We start from the raw sequence: 19,681 nt of genomic DNA, 5'->3' as shown, positions 1-19,681 counted from the left end.
CTAAAACCCAGCGGTATTTCTACATCTTTTTCTCACACCTCTAATCACAACAACCTTCAGAAAGTCATGGCTGCTACTTCACTTCCACCTTCTAAATCTCATATAGATTTCTGTTTTGCTCAATTCTAGCCCACAACAGTACAGGGAAATGAGTTCTGGGAAACTTAATTCTTATTTAGCGCAATAGACACAGTACAAAACCACAACAGTATGCCTCTAAATTTTGTAAATTGAATTTAGTTTCAATTTTAGAAGCAGTACTCATTTGAACAGGAAAAAGCAGAGCTAAGAAACATGTATGACTTTATAATTCTTTACAAAGCATTCTTAGATATTGCCTGGCAACAAACCTTACTAGCACACATTTCAGAAAGAGAAACTATTAGTTGTAAATGCTAACTATAAAAAACTGTAAGGTGATTATATAAACATTTCTTCATCTTTTGATGGTCAGACATAGAATATAAGTACGGTTTTTAAACGATCGTCTCTTTAGATCTTCTGAAAAAATGTCTAAGAAGAAAAAGGAAGTAACATTTATTGTGCACTATGCCAAGAATTTCTTGTGTCTTTATTTCATTTAACTCATGTATCAAACCTGTGAGGCTCCTAAGAGTGAAGTAACTCAATATCAAGTGCATGTGAAAAGGTTGAAAATTCATCCCACAATTCAGAGTAATTTATATGTCTAAGTTATCTTTTTCTCTTGACTTGGTTTGTTATTTACTCCTACTTTTTTTAACTTCTTATTGAAGAAGAGATAACATACATATTAAAGTACATAAAGTGAAATAATCTTAGGAGTACAACTCAATGAATTTTTGTGCATCCACATATATATTCATGTAATCACCATCCAGATAAAAATACCAAACTTTTCCGGTACCCCGTGATTGATTTTCCTCAGGCCATTTGCACTTCCCAGGTAAACTGCCTTATGTATTTATATTTTTCATTAGATGGGTGATGTAATTCTTGGAACAATGGTAGGGGGAAGTGAACAGTAGCAGTAAAGTGAAAATGTTGAATAATGTGCCTCATAACTGCTTTGAATTACATCTACTTATGTCACTTTCTCATTCTGCTTTTACCCTAAAACAGGTAATCAGATCCTGTCCCTTGGGAGCCTCTCAAAAGATCAGATTTATCCAATGAAACTCAAGGGCATCTCCATCTGCTATTCAGCTCTCAAGTCTGCCTTGTGTGGAAATTATGTCAGCTTTGGCGTCTTCAAGTTGTATGGGGACAACCATTTTGACAATGTACTCCAGGCCTTTGTCAAAATGCTGCTGTCAGTGTCCCACAGTGACTTGCTAGTAAGCAATCATGCGTCATGGGAGTCTTTGTATGAAACGTGAAGTAACACCACCACAGGGTTGGAATTGTTATAATGAAGCCCAAGGAGTTAGAATAGCACCAGATCATTTTATGTTTTAGGACAACTTCTTGATTTAACTTACAGGATTTGAATAACTATAGTGGCTGTATTTATATAATTAAATGTGCAGTTTTGAGAACTGCAGCTACCATCTTCTGATAAATTGGTCATCTCAGGTATTCCAGGTTCTGTGTCTAGAGAAAATGTAATTAGCAATTTCAACTAATTGCTTACAACTGTACTCATAATTCAGAGAAGGTCTGTGTTTCCTGGAGCAGAAAATGCAGAATGACTATAGGATCTTCTCCTTCATTCATTTCTACTCTGTGTACTCCCCTTGCTGTTTGGCCTTGCTTTCCATTAAAATTCAGGTGTGGTGGACAGAGTGCTAAACTGGAAGTTGAGCAGCCTGGTATGTAGTCTCAACTCTGCCACTTGCTGGTCATTTACCTTGAATAAATCACCTTCTCTATTTCTCCAGGCTTCAATTTCCTCACCTTTAAAATCAGTAAATTAAACAAAGTGATCTCTAGGTCCCTCTTCTACTCTACCATCTAGTCTCTGTGATTTATGTCAGTTGTTTTCAAACTTTGCCCCTCAGAATCACCTGGGGTGCTTGTTGGAATTCAGATTTCCAGGCTCCTCCACTGAGCTGAGTCTGAGTCGTTATCAGACTTTTTTTTAAAATATCTCAGCCTGATTACACAAAAGCTAATATATGCCCAATGTGGTTGCAGTAATTACTTCAGTAACACAGCCAAATTCATGCTCAGGCTTAGTTTAGGCTTTCCCACCTGCTCCCAGCCCAAGGTTTACAAGTAAGATCTGGGGGCCTTCGTTAGTCAGCCTGTATGAGAAATGCTCCTTTGACATTCTAATGCACTAGAGGTACCCTCTTCCACCTTTCTAAGCTAGTCTTCATAAAACCACATCTCGGGAATTCTCTGGCAGTCCAGTGGTTAGACTCTGCAATTTCACTGCCAGGGACCCAGGTTCATTCCCTGGTCAGGGAACTGAGATCCCACAAGCTGCGCAGCATGGCCAAAAAAAACTAAAAACAAAAAAACCACATCTCAAGCCAGAGTTGTTAAGCCTCTTTGCAGTAGAATGGAATGTTCATTGAAGGCTGCCTGTACAACAGAAATTACGAAGTGGAAACTTGAGTCAGATCAGCCATGTGTTACAGCCTCTTCATTGAGGGAACTCTTCACTACAGTTGAGGCCCACCAAAAAAACCTGATATGGTTCCAGGAATTTCTCTATTCTTTTTTCTAGTAGACAAGCAAACCTCTAACTCAGTAATCTCAAAATTGAGGGTGCATAGGACTCCCTTAGTGTACATTTTTAAAATGCACATTTCAGGACCTCGTTCCAGAGGTTTTCATTTTGTAAGTTTGAACTGGGAATCAGAAAACTGCATCTTTAACAAGCACCCCATGTGATTCTTATGGAGATAGTCAATTTTACTTTATAATAAATATCGATATGGTTTATTTCTCTTATAAGTGTTGTGCTTCTTTGATACTGGTTTGGGTTTCATTTGAGGCTTTCCAGGTATCTTTCTCATGCACTTATCCTTTGCCTGTTGTATATGGTAAATATTAAGCCATTTACCAAGTTATGATTTAATTAGATGGGTTGGCATTGTGTAAATATAGCAGACTATGATGCCAAATGCTATTATAACACAAATAAATAACACAAATTTCTTTGTGTTAAAAAAGAAGGTTGCCTAGCCACTATTAAGCACTGTTCAGTGTTACAATATTCCAGCCCAGAAAAATCATTCAGTCTTCTATACTGCAGCGATTTTAATTGCACTTAAGTGTTAACCACATAAGGCAAAATTGAAATTACTTACTAGGGTATGCTGTAGCTTCAAATTAGGATTTCTAGAGATCAAGAGATTTGTATTAGAACCCCTTTAAATACTGAATTGAGAATCATTATGTCATTTGTTCCATGTATTTATATTTATGTTTATTTTATGTATTTATGTGTAAGGTCACAATTTCTAATATTATAAATGGCAATTTTCACTGAACTGTGACACGTCTTTTGCTTCCCTGTGGCTTGACATTTAGTATTTCTGTTATAGCAATATCGGAAGCTGAGCCAGTCTTATTATCCACTCCTGGAATGTCTCACCCAGGACCACATGAGCTTCGTCACCAACTTAGAGCCTCCTGTACTCCTATATGTTCTCACATCTATCTCAGAGGGACTCAGTACTCTTGGTAAGTATCATGGAGAACATTGTTTTCAGAGGAAAGACTTGATTGTGGTCTCTTAATGTATGTGCTTTTGAGATGATCATCCTACAAAGGGGGAAAGATTATTTACCCAAACCGAAAGATTATTTTATAACTATTGCCTGCGAGAGAGAAAATGCCCTTTTTCATATTTTGATATAGTTTATTTTTTAATCAGCTTAATTAAAGTATAATTTACACACAGTAAAAATTACTGATTTTAAGTGAACATTTCAATGAGTCCTTACAAACATATACACGGTCATGAACCACCACAGCCAAGATACAGAACATCTTCATCACCGCAAAAAGCTCCCTCCTGACCCCTTCTAATCAATCCCTTTCCCCTAGTCCCAGCCCCAAGGAACCACTATCTACTTTCTCTCACTGTAGTTTGCCTTTTCCAGAATTTCATATAAGTGAAATCATATAACCTGTAGTCCTTTGTGTCTGACTTCTTTCGTTTAGCATAATGCCTTTGAGATTTATCCACGTTTTGCGAAACAGCTTTTATCTTTCTATTGCTGAGTATTATTCTATGGTATGGATTACCACGTTTGTTAATATGTTCACCAACCAATAACATTTGGGTTGTTTCCATTATTTGGTTGTTTTGAATAATGCTACTATGAACATTCATGTACAAGTCTTTCTGTGGACAGGTATTTCTCTTGAGTAAATACCAGAATGGAATTTCTGGGTTGTATGCTAAGTGTATATTTAACATTATTAAAAACTGCCAAACTCATGGATATATACACTACCAAATGTAAAATAGATAGCTAGTGGGAAGCAGCCACATAGCACAAGGAGATCAGCTCGGTGCTTTGTGACCACCTAGAGGGGTGGGATTGGGAGGGTGGGAGGGAGACGCAAGGGGGAGGAGATATGGGGATATATGTATACATATAGCTGATTCACTTTGTTATAAAGCAGAAACTAGCGCACCATTGTAAAGCAATTATACTCCAATAAAGATGTTAAAACAAAAAACTGCCAAACTGTTTCCCAAAGTGATTGTACCATTTTACTCCCCCAAGCAATGTATGAGGACTCCAGTTGTCCTGTATCTTCCCTAACACTTGCTGTTATCAGTCTTTTTAATCTTAGCCATCCTCGTGGGTGTGAAGTGGAATCTCCTTGAGTTTTTAATTTGCATTTCACTAATGACTGATGATTTCAGCATCTTTTCTTGCTTATTTGCCATTCATCTGTCTTCTTGGTAAAATATTTGTTCAAATCTTCAACCCAATTTCTTTAATTGGGTTGTTTTGTCTTGGAAGAGTTGTTATATATTCTGGATACAAATCTTTTATCAGATCTATGTTTTGCACGTATTTTTTCAGCCTTGGCTTGTCTTTTTTATTTTCTTAACAGTATCTTCTGAAGAATAAAAGTTTTCAGTTTTGAGGAAGTCCAATTATTTTTTTCTCTTACAGTTCATGTCTTTTTGGTCCTATCCTAAGAAATCTTTGCTTATTAACCCAAGGCCATAAAGGCTTTTTCTGTGTTTTCTTCTAAAAGTTTTATAGTTTTAGCTCTTATGGTTAGGTCTATGATCCATTTCAATTTAATTTTTGTACGTAGTATTATGAGGTAAAAGCTGGGATTCCTTTTTTAACATGTAGATATTCAGTTGTTCTAGCATCTTTTGTTGAAGAATATCCTTTATTTGTTAGACTACTTTGTGCCATTTCTATACTGTCCTAATTTTATAGTAAGTCTTAAAATCAGATAGTATAGCCCTCTGATTTTGTTTTTCCCTTTTTAAATTGTCTTGGCTATTCTGGGTCCTTTGCCTTTTTTATAAATGGAGAGTCAACTTGTCAGTTTCTCATGTTAGAAAAAAAATGAGCAGGGGAATTATTATTGGGTTACATTGAATCTCTAGCCCAGTTTGGGGAAAACTGACATCTTAGCAATATTGAGTGTTCAATTCCTGGCAATGGCATATCTTTCCATTTATTTAGATCTTCTTTACCTTTTCTCAACAGCATTTTTGAAGTTTTGAATATATAAGTCTTGTCCATATGTTGTTGTATTTATAACTATTTTCTGTTTTTATGCTGTTGTAAATGATATTTAGTTCAATTTCTATTGTTTTTGCTACCATGTATAATTGCAATTGATTTCTTTGTATGCTGACCATGTATCCTGTAACTTTGCTAAACTGACTTATTAATTCTGGTAGCCTTTTGTAGATTTCTTAAGATATTCTGCATAGATGTGTCTGCAAATAAAGGTAGTTTTACCTCTTTCTTTCCAATCTGTATGGCTTTTTTTTGGCCGCACGGCATGCAGAACTTCCCAACCAGGGATCGAACCCATGCTTCCTGCATTCGAAGTGTGGAGTCTTAACCACTGGACCACGAGGAAAGTCCCTATATGGCTTTTTTTATTTTTCTCACCCTATCACACTGGCTAGAACCTACAGTACAACGTTGAATGGAAGTGATGGTAGCGAGCATTCTTTCCTTGTCTCCAGTGTTATGGAGCAAACATTCATTCTTTTTCACCATTCAGTATATTAGCTCTAGGTTTTCTGTAGAGGCTCTTTATCTTGTTAAGGAAATTCTCTTCTTTTGTAGTTTTCTGAGAGTATTATCATGAATGGGTGTTGAATTTTATCAAATTCTTTTTCTACATATACTGAGATAATCATATGGTTTTTCTTTTTTGGTCTGTTAATGCATTACATGATATTAATCACCACATTGGTGGATATTTGAATGTTAAAACAACTTTGCATTCCACACTTGGTTACGATGTATTGTCCTTCTTATATATTACTAGATTCAACTTTCTGTAATTTTGATACAGATTTTTACATCTATGTTCATGACAGCTATCGATGTATTCTTCTATGGTTCTTCTTTTATAGTTTTCTGTTCTTCTCATATCTTTGCCTTGTTTTAGTGTTGGTCTAGGGCCCTCATGAAATGAGTTGGGAAATGTTCCCTCCTCTCTTATTTTCTTAAAGAGTTTGTGTAGAATTGTTATCAGTTCTTCATGAAATGTTTGATAGAATTCCCTAGTGAAACCACTAGGCCTAGATTTTTTCTTTGTTAGAAGGTTTTTAACTATAAATTAAATTTCTTTAGTGGATATAGGACTATTCCAGCCTCCTATTACATCTTTCTTTCTTTAATTAATTAATTTATTTATTTGGTTGCGCTGGGTCTTAGTCGCGGCAGGCGGGCTCCTTAGTTGTGGCTCGCCTGCTCCTTAGTTGCGGCTTATGTGCTCCTTAGTTGTGGCTCACAGGCTCCTTAGTTGTGGCTCGCCAGCTCCTTAGTTGTGGGCATGTGTACTCTTACTTGCGGCATGCATGTGAGATCTAGTTCCCTGACCAGGGATCGAACCCAGGCCCCCTGCATTGGGAGTGCGGAGTCTTAACCACTGCACCACCAGGGAAGTCCCTCCTATTACATCTTAAGTAGCATTTGATAGTTTGTGTCTTTAAAGGAAATTGTCCATTTCATCTGAAGTTCATCTGACATTACTGACATAAAATTTTTCATAATATCCTCTTGTTATACAACTTTGATTTCTGTAGGATCTCTAGTAGTGTTCCCTCTTTCATCCCTGACATTGGCAATTTGTGTTGTTTTTTTTTTCTTTATTATTCTGGGTCCAGGTTTATCCATTTTTTTTTTTGGTTTATCAATTTTATGCAGAGAACCAGCTTTCAGTTTTCATTGATTTCTCTATTATTTTTCCATATTTTTATTTCATTGACTTAAGGTATGATCTTCATAACTTCCTTCCTTCAGTTTATTTGCTTTTCCTCTTCTAGTTTTTTCAGGCAGAAGCTTAGGTTGTGGATCTTAGACCTTTCTTCTTTTCTAATGTACACATTTAATGCTTTTATCTAAGCACTACTGTGGCTATAACTGATAAAATTTTTATATATTGGGGGCTTTTTTTTTAAAAGATTTAATTTTATTTATTTTTGGCTGCGTTGGGTCTTTGTTGCTGCGCGCGGGCTTTCTCTTTGAGGCGAGCGGGGGCTACTCTTAGTTGCGGTGCACAGGCTTCTCATTGCGGTGGCTTCTTTTGTTGTGGAGCATGGGCTCTAGGCATGCGGGCTTCAGTAGTTGTGGCTTGCGGGCTCTAGAGCACAGGCTCAGTAGTTCTGGCGCATGGGTTTAGTTGCTCCACGGCAAGTGGGATCTTCCACCAGGGATCAAACCTGTGTCCCCTGCATTGGCAGGCGGATTCTTATCCACTGTGCCACCAGGGAAGTCCTGGGGACTTTTTCTATTCAGTTTTAAAATATTTTCTTATTGCCTTAGTGATTTCTTCTTTTACCAGTGAGTCATTACTCAGAAGCACATTGTTTAATTTCTGATCTTTCTGTTATTGAGTCTAGTTTAATTCCATCATAATCATATTAGTGGTTGTTATAACTTTTGTATTTGTTGAATCTTTTTTTGGTCCAAAATATGGTGAATGTTCCATGGGCACTTGAAATGAATGTATATTCCATGGTTGTTGGGAAGAATGTTCTCTAAGTGTCAGGTCTAATTGCTTGATAATGTTCGCATTTTATATATTTTTACTGGTTTTTTGTCTGTTTGTTTTCTGCTTGCCCTATGAATTATCAAGAGAGAAGTGCTGAAGCCTCTAACTATAATTATAGATTTGTCCGTTTCTCCTTCTATCCATCTGTGCATAAATTATTTTGAAGCTCTGTTATCAAGTAAATATATATTTAGGATTGTTATGTCCCCTTGATTAATTTACCCCTTTATCCTTGTGAAGTGATGCTCTTTATTTCTGGTAATATTCTTTCCTCTGAAATCTACTTTGTCTGATATTACTTGCCTCTCCAGCATTCTTTTGATTAGAATTAGCCTCTTTTTCCATCATTTCACTTTTATTCTTTCTGTGTCTTTATATTTAAAGTTGGTTTCTTGAAGACAGCAGGTATTTTCTATTGCTGTTTTAACAAATTCTTACAAACTTGGTGACTTAAAACAATGTAAATTTACTGTCATATAGTTCTTTAGGTCATAAATCTGACATGGGTCTCACCAGACTAAAATCAAGGTGTCAGCGGAACAATTTTTCTTTCTAGGAGCAAATCTATTTCCTTTCCTCCTCCAGCCTCTAGAGATCACCTACATCCCTTGGCTCATGGCTTCTGTCCTCCATCTTCAAAGCTAGCAACATTGAATATCTCTGACCATTCTTCCGTAGATACATGTCCCATTGATTCTGATGTCTTCTGCCTCTCTCTTTCACTTTTAAGGACCCTTGGAATTACCTTGGACCTACCCAGATAATCAAGGATGATCTTCCTATTTTTGGTTCAACTGATTAGCAACCTTAATCCATCTGCAACCATAGTTATTCTTTTCTGTGTAACCTAACACATTAATAGGTTCTGGGGATTAGGATATGGACATATTTGCCTAACATACAGCATATAATTGAGTCATATTTTTATATCAAATCTGACTGTCTCTACCTTCTAAATAGTGTTTCAGCCATTTACATTTAATATAACTACCAGTATATTTGAGTTTAAATTTATAATATTGCTGTTTGTTTTTTCTTTATCCTATCTGGGCTTTGTTTCTTTTTCCTGCCTTCTTTTGGTTTGGATTAATTAAATGTTTTTCTAATGAGTTCATTTTATATCCCCTGTGGGTTTATTAGTCATACTTTTTAATTTTTAGTGGTACTCTAAGGTTTACCATCTACACCATCAAATAATATAATCATAGTTTGCATTCAAATAATTACAGTCTGCCTCTCTCCATCTCCATTCCTTCTGGAACTCCAGTTATACATATGTTATGTATATCTGTTATATTGTTCAAAGACTGGAGAGAACTCCTCTGCAGATCTCCAGAGCTCTCTTCTTATATAGTTCCCACTCTCTGACACTCTGTCCCACAAGTTCTAGCTGCCTCAGCCTCCCCAAATTCAACTCAGTGAGACCACTTGGCTTTGTTTGGGTTCCCCTTTCCTGGCCAGTAGCCTGGAAACTGCTTTGTGCAGTAAGCTTGAGCAGTTGGGTAGGTATTACCTCATTTGTTTCCCTCCTCTCTGGTTTCATAGTCCTATACTGCTTCTTGTGCGATTGAAAACCGTTGTTTCATATATTTTGTCCTGTTTTCTAGTTGTTTATGGCAGAAGGAAAAATTCTCATAGCGGTTAATCCTTCATGGATAGAAACCGAAGTCTTTTATTATTACAGTTTGTCTTGACATTCTTTTATCTCATATTATAGTAATACTTGAAGATTTTAAATTAGTTGCGGATGGCTGTGTTGTTCTCAACATGTGATCTTAGGCCCGAAATCAGCATTTTAACAAGTCTCCAAAGGAATCTTGACAAAGTGGCATAATGCAGGGAATACTGAACTTGAATTTAAGTCCCAGTGCTGCCACTTATGAATGTATGACCATGGACATGGACTCTGTGCCTGACGCTGCCATAGGTGTTTTCATATGTGTACTTCACTCATTTCATTCTCAGAACCACTCTGCATACCAAAACTGGGCTAAATATGCTAATAGCACTGTTTGTCCTTATTTCCTGCTTGATTGTAGGCTTCCTACTTGATAGGAACAGTGTGTCTTAATCACGAATTTTTTCCCAGTGCCTAGCATGTGGTAAGTGCTCAATAAGTATATGTTGAATGAATTAATTAGGTAATATTATTTTCACTATACAGATGAGTAAGCTGCTGCCCAGAGAGGTGAAACAACTTGCCTAAGGTCATACAACTAATGAGTGCCTCATCTAGGAGTCTTTCTAACTCTAAAACCCATTCTTCTTCACCTCACCACCCTGCTGGATCCTGCTGTGATCCAAAAGGTCACAATTTGGCAGGTGAATTGTGCCCTGTGTCTTCAAGAAAGAGGATTATTTAGACTGTTGAACGTAACCACTTGGGTTTCTCCTTTTCCAACAATGAAAAATTTGCAAAGAGGCATTAATTGGGTTACAGGCAGCCTTCAGTTCTACTATAGCCTCAGTGGGAAAAATGAGAGGGAGGTACAGAAAAGTTGAACCAATGATAGATAATATGCTTAACATGATATTAAATTTTTTTAGTTAATCATTTACTAGCATTTTTAGTTTCAGGCCAGCTATAATTTGTGAAAAGAAAAAGTGATTGTATTTATATATTTTCCATGTTTTTAATCACCCACCACCACCACCACCGCCTACCCCCCATACTCTTACATACAGAGACCAAGCACGGGGCTTACAAAAAGCTGCTTCTAATAATGACTCTCAACTCATTCATTTAGTAAACATCAGCTGTGCACATGCTGTGTACCAGGTTCCATTCTAGACCTTGAGAGTGCTGTAGAGAACAAGATAGATAAGGTCTCTGCTCATGTGCAGTTTATATTCTAGTGAGGAGATATAACAGTAAACACACACACACACACACACACACACTCACCACATACACAAGAAAATGTCAAGTCATGATAAGCGCTAAACAAAGACTTAAAATAGGATAATGAAGAAGGAATGATTGTATGGCTTTTTTAGAAGTGATCAGGGAAGGCCTCTGAAGATGAGCCCTGGCAGGAATGGGGGTGCCTTCCAGGAAAGCAAAGGATGGCACAGAAGACAAGACAAGGGAAGGTGGGGGCAAGCTAAAAGTTGAACCAACTGGAAACCACCAGAAATTTCCCCATCAAGGTCATTATTAATAAAATTTTCATTATTAATAAAGGGTGTATGTTATTGTCATGAAACACATTCTTGAATTGGATGGAGTAAATATTATAAATGTAATATGGAAATAAAACATTCAGGAAATACGTAGAAACTTAGAGACCTTGTTCATTAGTTTCTCCCACCAGAAACATGCCTGAAGAGAGAAGAAAGCTATGGATTGGCTAAATAGAATGACAGGCTTGGTGTTTCAGGAATTGAAATAGCCAGAAAAACAAATGGGAAGTGAAAAGGGGGAAACCTACAAGTGTTGGGCGCTATGTTAACAATCTTTACACACTTTTTGTCTTTAATCTTTAATTTCTCAAAACAAAGTAGGTGGTATTAAACACATTTTACAGAGGTGGGAGTTGAATCTTCCTATAGTCAAACATCTAGAAGATACAGATTCAACCCTAAACTGTCGCACCATCCAAATAGGCCTTTTGTTTCTGAAATTGCCTTTCACACTATATTTTTCCAAGACCTTCATCCTCCCCTCTGCTATGGTGAGAAATTTTGAGTCAAAGCCAAATGTAATTTCAACCCCATTATCATTCTTCTGACTCTCAGTTAAGCAACTCTTTCCTATACAGTTAACTTTACAGAACAGCTTTCTACGATGGGTCTTAGTGAACAAGAGGGCTATTAATGATGCATATGCTTCCCATGGAGACTAGTTGCAGAAGAAAAGGGGCATTTGGTTGTTGCAGTGCCAAACAGTAAGTTGCTAGAGAGGACAAAGTGCCTGTTGGGCTTAAAAAATCTGTCCAAAATTGTCTAAATCATGGATGATAAACACCAAGAGCTAGGAAAATAGGAAAATTCATGACTTCTGCTCATTCTTTTATTTCAGGAGAGCTTCATTGTTTGAATCTCACACAATAGCTTGAGCAGCAAATAGAGAAAACTAAAAATAATACATAGTCCTCATCACTATTCATTCTGTTTTTGATCAAATGGCCCATGATCCTTATGATTCCACACTTTTCTGTCTACCCTGAAATAACATTTATCCTTTTCAAAGCCCCCAACAATAAATCAGCCATAATGAAAGCTCTTCTTCTTGCTTTTACTGCAAGGATATATGCTCCAACCTTCATGTCTAAAGTGTTTACCTGGCTTTTTCATAGCTGACTCAGTAGATTGGAACCTTTTAATGCAACCTTCATGGCATGTGGTCACCAAATCTATGTGAAGTCTTTATAATTTTTGTATGATTGATAGCATATTGCTCTTCACTGGTGAGGGGAACCATATCTATTTCCCGCTTGCTTCCTTTGTACATGTTAAGTTACTTAATCCATTTACTTTCATGATTGGGACTTCAGAGGTAGAAATGTGAAGGAAAAGAGAAAAGCAAACAGGTTCAACAAGTCTGTGCCTGATTCTTAGGCCTAGATGTTTTCTACTACATTATATACTACCTCCCAGGGTTATAAAACCAAAGCTTCCTTTTCTGCAAAGCAACCCAGTTAGTGGGGAGAGATAATCAATCAGTCAATCAATCAACTGCCATAGCTTTAGAAGGAAATAAAAGCTCCTTTCTCAAAAGCCTATAGCTCCACAGTTTCCCAAAACTATTGTCCATGCCCATCTTTTAGACCTTCATTCAACCCCTGTGTCAGCTACCATTATCATCTATTTTAAATGCATACTTCTATATTTCAAAACCTGTCCCCAAACCTACCTCTATTTACTATGTCATTCCTCTCTAAAACAACGTATGTGAGAGTTTTTAAATTGTAGTGTTATATCAATTCTAGTATTATTACTAAACAAAACTCAAGACTTTTTAAAAAAAACTTTCTCCGATTAGCTTTGCCTACCCATTCTTTAATTAAATCAACTAATATTTCACCTCTAATCTATGACAAGCACACACATGTCTCAGAACCTTAGAGATGAGTAAAATGAATAAGAAAGTAACTATTCCCCTAGGAAGTTTATAATCTGCTTCCCAGCCCTACTTTCCCAATCTACTTCTTTTCTGAATCTACTAAATTTGCCGGTTTTTGAGTGCCCATCACGTTTTTGTTTGTCTGGTTGTTTCTGTTATTAATCATAAACTCCCCAGAATTGTGTCCGTATGTTACCATTAGCCAAAAAATCTGGGCACTGTCATGCTCTGAATCAAAACCATGAACTTTGGATAAACTAATTATCTCTGAGCTTCATTTTTCTCATTTGAAAAATGCAAACAACAGTACCTACTGTATACAGAAGTGGTTATTAGAGGTATATGAAATGATATTTAGTGTACAAAGGAATCATGTCACTTACTTGCTAAAAAAAAAACCTTCAATAACACCTCTGTTGCCTCTCAAATTACATGTAAATGTCTCGACCTACTACTGGATGCCCTCAAGATCCCAACTATTTTGTCAGCCTTCTCTCTTATGATTCCCCTACACATTCTTTTACTCACACCGAAAGGTCCTGCTCCCCTTTTTTCACTATGAGGGAAAATTAGTAGTAACTACCATATTTTTTTCCTTCCAGTTTTATTGAGACACAATCGACACTATACAAATTTAAGGTGTACAACATAATGATTTGGCTTACGTACATCCCGAAATGATTACCGTAGTAAAGTTTAGTGAACATCCATCACCGCATATAGGTACAAAATAAAAGAAAAAGAAAAAAAATATTTTCCTTGTGATGAGTATTCTTAGAATTTACTCTCTTAACTTTCATACATAATATACAGCAGTGTTAGTATAATAATCATGTTGTACATTACACTCCTAGTACTTATTTATCTTATAATGAGAGCTTTATACCTTTTGACCACCTTCATCCAGTTCCCCCTCCTGCTAACCCCTGCCTCTGATAACCACAAATATGACCTCTTCTTCTGTGAGTTTGTTCGTTTGTTTGTTTGTTTGTTTTTAAAGTATAATTGACCTACAACACTAAGTTAGTCCCTGGTGCCCAACATAGTCATTCAATATTTCTATACGTTAGATAATGATAAAATACTGTGGTAAGTCTAGTTACCATCTGTCACCATACTAAGATATTATTATTGGCTATATTCCCCACACTGTACAGTTTGTCCCCATGACTCATTTATTTTGTAACTGGAAGTTTGTACCTCTTCATCTCCCTCACCTATTTCTCTCATCTTCGCCCCCGCCCCCAACACCTCTCCTCTGGCAACCACCTGTTTGTTCTCTGTATCTATGACTGTTTCTCTCTTGTTACGTTTGTTCATTTGTTTTTCGTTTTAGATTCCACGTATAAGTGACATCATACGGTGTTTGGCTTTCTCTGTCTGACTTACTTCACTTAGCATAATGCCCTCTAGGTCAGTTATTTTTACTGTGAGAATTTCTAGTTATTTTTCTCCTCATTCAACTCTGCAGCATATTTTATAAATGATGAGAAAGGTTAATTGGCTCCTTCGCAGTAACAACACAGCAAATAACTGGAAAAGATGGAATTTGAAACCAGAGCTGTCTGGCTTCAAAATCCATACCTTTTCACCCTACTATGTACATTGTGCAAAATGTGAAAAATGTCCTTCCTTATGTTTAACTGGAATTAGTTTTCCAAGCCCATCTCAGGTGCTACCTCCTTCACCAAACTGTCCTTAATCCTCATCCAAATACAATATCACCCTCAAATTTCTCACAGCAGTGTGTCACTCATTTTTGCGCAGCAGTGTGCTAGTGACTTACGTACCAAATCATGAGCTCTTTGACACCAGGGTGAGTGTTTCCCCTGAAACAAAGTACTTTGCAGCAAGTTTACACCCTGTTTCCCCTGAAGCAGAGCAGTTTGCACCAAGTAGATATTTAATAAAGTCACTTCAATTGAACAGAGGGTCATTAAGGTCACATATGGAAAATTCTGTCCAGTGCAATCCAGGAATCATTTACTTACTAACATGTCTCTATTCCAGGTCCTGTAGTAGACATTGGGTTTAAAGAGATAAAAGCAAGGCAAAAATCCCTGCCCTCAAGGAGTTTACAGTTTGATTAAAGTGCTTTGAAACCAGAAAGTTGGGTTTTTTTAAATTTAGGCCTTATAGTGAGATGAAACAAACACTTTAGTAATACAAATGAATTCTCATTTGTTGTTCACACAGATACAGTTGTCTCCTCCAGCTGCTGTACCAGTTTAGACAACATCGTCACCTACCTCTTCAAGCACATAGCAAAAGAGGGCAGGAAGCCACTTCGATGCAGAGAGGCTGCCCAGGCTGGTCAGAGACTATTACATTTTATGCAGCAAAATCCAGAGGTCCTGCAGCAGGTAACTGGTGGTTGCTTATCTAGCTTAAGAGAGAAGAGTTTCCCAAAAGCCAATCTGGTCTCTGAATATCCCTTAGAGCAACTGGTCTTGCCAAGACTCTTTACTGGGTCTTCTCTAGGAGTATTTTCCCTGTAGGGAGGATAGTACACTGGCCTCAGGATTACCCACCCTCCAGAAATCTCTAAGTCATTCATCTCACCTCAGTGAAGCTAGAATCCAAAAAGAGGATAGCTCTTCCAGAGACAAGAGAAATAAAAGTCAAAGCTGGAACTAGAAACAGTCAACCTCTGATTTCTTTCCCAGAGCCTCTAATAACGTCGTCTTAGGTTTGCCTTGTGAATACTCTGGTATGTTGAGAAACTACCATTTTCTGGGCTCCTAGTCTGTGCCAGGCAGCTTGCTGGGAACTTTCCCTTCATCATATCATTTTCCCCATTTTAAGATGAGAAATCAAGGTTCACATAGGTCATATTCCCACGAACATTTAAATAATAAGTAATAAAGCTGCGATTTGTTTATTTTCAAATGTTTTCTGACTAGCTAATATGAATTAGGTCCAAGTTTAATATTTTTTAAAAACTTCTGCAAATCACAGTAACAGCATGCATAAAATTAAATAATATATGCCAGAAATGTTTCAAAGAGAATAATACCATTTTACTGTGGAGATAGCATCACTATGATATATTCCAGTTCTACTACATTTGGAAAGTGATATCTTTGTACTGCTTCCAGTTGTCTTCTTTTGCCATATTATCTATCTCCATAATAGTCTGTGGTTTGCAAATATAAACACTTTAACCTGGTCATTAGCCAGCAAATAAGTCACCTGCAATCAGCAAAAAAGTGTCAGTCTGAGTAAATAAATGATGAAAATGAATAAGACAGCCATGGAAGAGGTTTTCTTCCTAGCTGTCATTTTTTTGCTGATATTTAAATGACATTATGTAAACTTTATTTGTGGTGATGTTTCAGTTAACCAGTTATTTTCCTGGCAGGGAGGTGTGTGATTAAGATTTTGTGTAAATAAGCAAAGGGTTCTGGGCCTGTAACTATTTGGTATGACCCTGGAATTGTTACAACATGTTGGTGATTAAACAGGAGGAAGGTAACTCACATTTATTGAGGACTTCCTATGTACAAGGTGCGAGAGCCACTAAGACCCATGAGACATAATTTCTCTCCTTAAATAAGTGTGTCCTGCCAGGTGGGAAGGAGAGACAAGTAACTAACTAATTATGTGATAATTGGATTAACATAGTGATGACAGGAGGAGAGGACTTGCAGAGACATCTCCTCATTTAGACCCCACAACAACACTGCAATGTGGATATAACCATCCCCATTTTTCAAATGAATAAATTGAAGCACAGAGAGAGAAACTGGAAAGTGGAATGTGAACCGAGGTCTGTTTGGCTCAAAAGCCCAAGTCCTTACCACTTACTTACACCATTGATTCTCAGGAGACTAGTTGCTGGATAATCTCAGATTCACCTGGAATGCCTTTTCAGAATAACACATTCTATCAAGATTTGGATGCACTGCTCCTCACCCATCCTTCTGCAGTAGCCACTGGTACTGCTGGGAGTGTGGCGTAGCCCTCAGGTGTTTTGCAACAAGAAGGCTGAGAACCACAGAATTAGAGCATGTAGACAGTGGAGAAAATAAATAACCATGGATTGGCCAGCAATCAGACCCAGCGCTCACCCCACCGTGGCAAGTGACAGGTCTGCCACCTGCCAGTGCTCAACCATGATCACAATATTGTCCCATAAACTTCGGCAGGAACTTTTAGGTGGGTAGAAAATTTTAGCAAAAATCAATAGGCTATGGTCCTAGACAAATACCATCCGACTGTGCAGAACAAATAATGTGATTGTGCAGAAGACATTCAAGTTTGTCTTTACTCAGAATTACCATGTGTTTGTTGGTTTAAGTAATTTCTATGTGTTAATAGTACTTGGTAATCCTTTACTTTATAGCATATGACTAAGTAGTGATATATCTTTATTAACAGTGGAATACATTCTATTTATTTGGAATGTAGGCTTTCAGATAGCATTTTAAATATTAATGACCGGTCTCTGGTAGTCAGCATAAATATGATTTGCATTAGCACTAGCTTATATCATCTTGAGTGCCTCTGATGTCAATGATTGGGTATAGTAGTATCTGACATCATCTCCTTAGGTCACTGACAACTTTGACCTCTATTCTTATGCACAGTTTCTGTCGTCTCAAAAGCTCTTTTGAATTGATTTGAAATTTTGACTCTTCCCTTTATGAGGCAGTAAAATTGATAATTATTCAGATGGGAACTGAGCACTGAGTGAAAAATCAATTCCACCCGCTCTCTGCCGCGTATAAAATTACTTCTGAGTCGGCTGGACTGAACGGATGGCCAGGGTAAAAGCAGCAGGCAGGAGTAGTGGGAAGAATTAGCTGGACACAGCTAATAGCCTGAAGGGATAGACTTGGAAAAGAGGGAGTGGGCCAGTTGGGGGTTATTATGAGCAAGGATGGGTCCCATTGATCATCTGTTTGCATCAGCTTTCCAAGACCTTATAAATCAACCCTGAAGAGCAGCAGAATCCAAGATTTCAGCCTCTTTCCAGAGGGAGTTTATATTAGATTATTCTCATTTTCACACTCAGATGAAAAGTGAGCCATTGATTATTCATTGGTTGCCCATCAAATGCTGTTTTTATAGATGATTTGCCTATCAGAGAAGATAATGAACAAGGTTGCTGCTTCATAACTCAAGGTTTCAGTTTTCAAGGCATCTGTGTCAGTTAAGTAATGCCTAACCCTATTAAAAGGAATGGGTTACAAATTGCTTAACAGTGCTGAAAAACTAGACCCTAATGACTAATTGTGCTTGGAGTTTAGAGAGGGTTTGTCAGCTCTTTAAACTAAACTGATGCAATGATACTGCAATTATTTACTAGTTTGAACTGTTCTCCCCCTGCACCACCAACCTGGAAGCATAGTTGCATGAAGAGTGTCAATTCTAAATTGCAAAAGTTATCTCCTCAAGCTTCCACAGCAAATGAAGCATGAACCCACATAAAGGGTCTTCTGACATTCTTATAGACCTTTCCTATAAGACATTTTAAGTGCCTCTCACCTGAAAATGTGTTTATTATGACCTGCTATGTGGCTTTAGATCTTCAGTGTTTTTAAAAACATTCTCCAAATAAGCCATCTTCCATATTTTGCAAACAAACCTAAATTTGCAAAGCATTACCTTTAATCCATTTGAAGATCTGTTATAATTAAGTAAATCTATTTTAAGTAAGAATTATTGTCTAACCAGCATTGCTTTAACTTAACTGAGGAAAACCCAGTTTACGTATATTAAGCAAAAAAAAAAAAAAAGTTCCCATGTTTTTATGTCATTAGAGAGATAAACTAAAGTTTTAAGAACAGGCCAGTAGTAACAGTGATTAGGCATGGATCTGCTACAGTAATTTGGAAGATAAAATTTCTACGTGAAACGTTTTCAGTTTTATCCCTGGTCATGTTAAGTGTTTGTATCTATAACTCAAAGGTCAGCATACATTTAGTTATATCACAGAATGAAAGAAGGATCTACCCAAATTAGGTACATGAAAGAGCATGTTTTATAAGAGTAGAAGGGCATTTCAAAGATGAGACTCATTCTCTTTCAGATTATAATAATAGGACACTGAGGCTGAATGCTTCTCTAAATCATAACTTCTATTAAAACTACCTGCTCTCGAAAGAGTAGCAACTTCCATAGAAGTAGAACAAGAATTATGTGATGGTCAGTGTTACTGATTAGATTATGCAATTAACTTATTAACAAGGTATTTTTAGCAATTATGTTCTCTAAAATTTAAATACACTGAATGGAGGAATTAGAACATTTAGGTTTTAATTTATCTTAACCTCTTCTATTTAACTATTTGGCTCAAGTGAGCTGTACTAAAAACCAGAAAAAGTTCTAATTATAATTCTTTCTCCCTCGCTCTCTCTCCCCCTCCCTCCCACTTTGTGCTAACCTGACATTTAACTACAAATTGTAAAGAGCTGTCAGGAGTTATAAGAATCATACTTCAGTAGGGACGTAAGCTGG

The 19,681-nt window shown here is 37.1% G+C and overlaps 1 protein-coding gene across 8 annotated transcripts in view; it reads left to right on the top strand.

The window, feature by feature from the left end:
- Positions 1 to 19,681, top strand: part of RANBP17 (RAN binding protein 17) — a 314,986-nt gene that overhangs the window by 270,778 nt on the left and 24,527 nt on the right. For 7 of the 8 annotated variants that reach the window (XM_049708089.1, XM_033432062.2, XM_004271993.4 and 4 more), the window contains 3 exons: positions 1,102 to 1,316; positions 3,477 to 3,615; positions 15,416 to 15,582. In XM_049708089.1, the coding sequence (XP_049564046.1) occupies positions 1,102 to 1,316; positions 3,477 to 3,615; positions 15,416 to 15,582 (521 nt within the window). The remainder of the gene's footprint in view (positions 1 to 1,101; positions 1,317 to 3,476; positions 3,616 to 15,415; positions 15,583 to 19,681) is intronic. The other variant, XR_007476521.1, reaches the window with a different exon arrangement.

This window comes from Orcinus orca, chromosome 3 (assembly GCF_937001465.1).
Source record: "Orcinus orca chromosome 3, mOrcOrc1.1, whole genome shotgun sequence".
Classification (NCBI taxonomy): domain Eukaryota; kingdom Metazoa; phylum Chordata; class Mammalia; order Artiodactyla; family Delphinidae; genus Orcinus; species Orcinus orca.
This window is presented reverse-complemented; position numbering and strand designations above follow the sequence as displayed.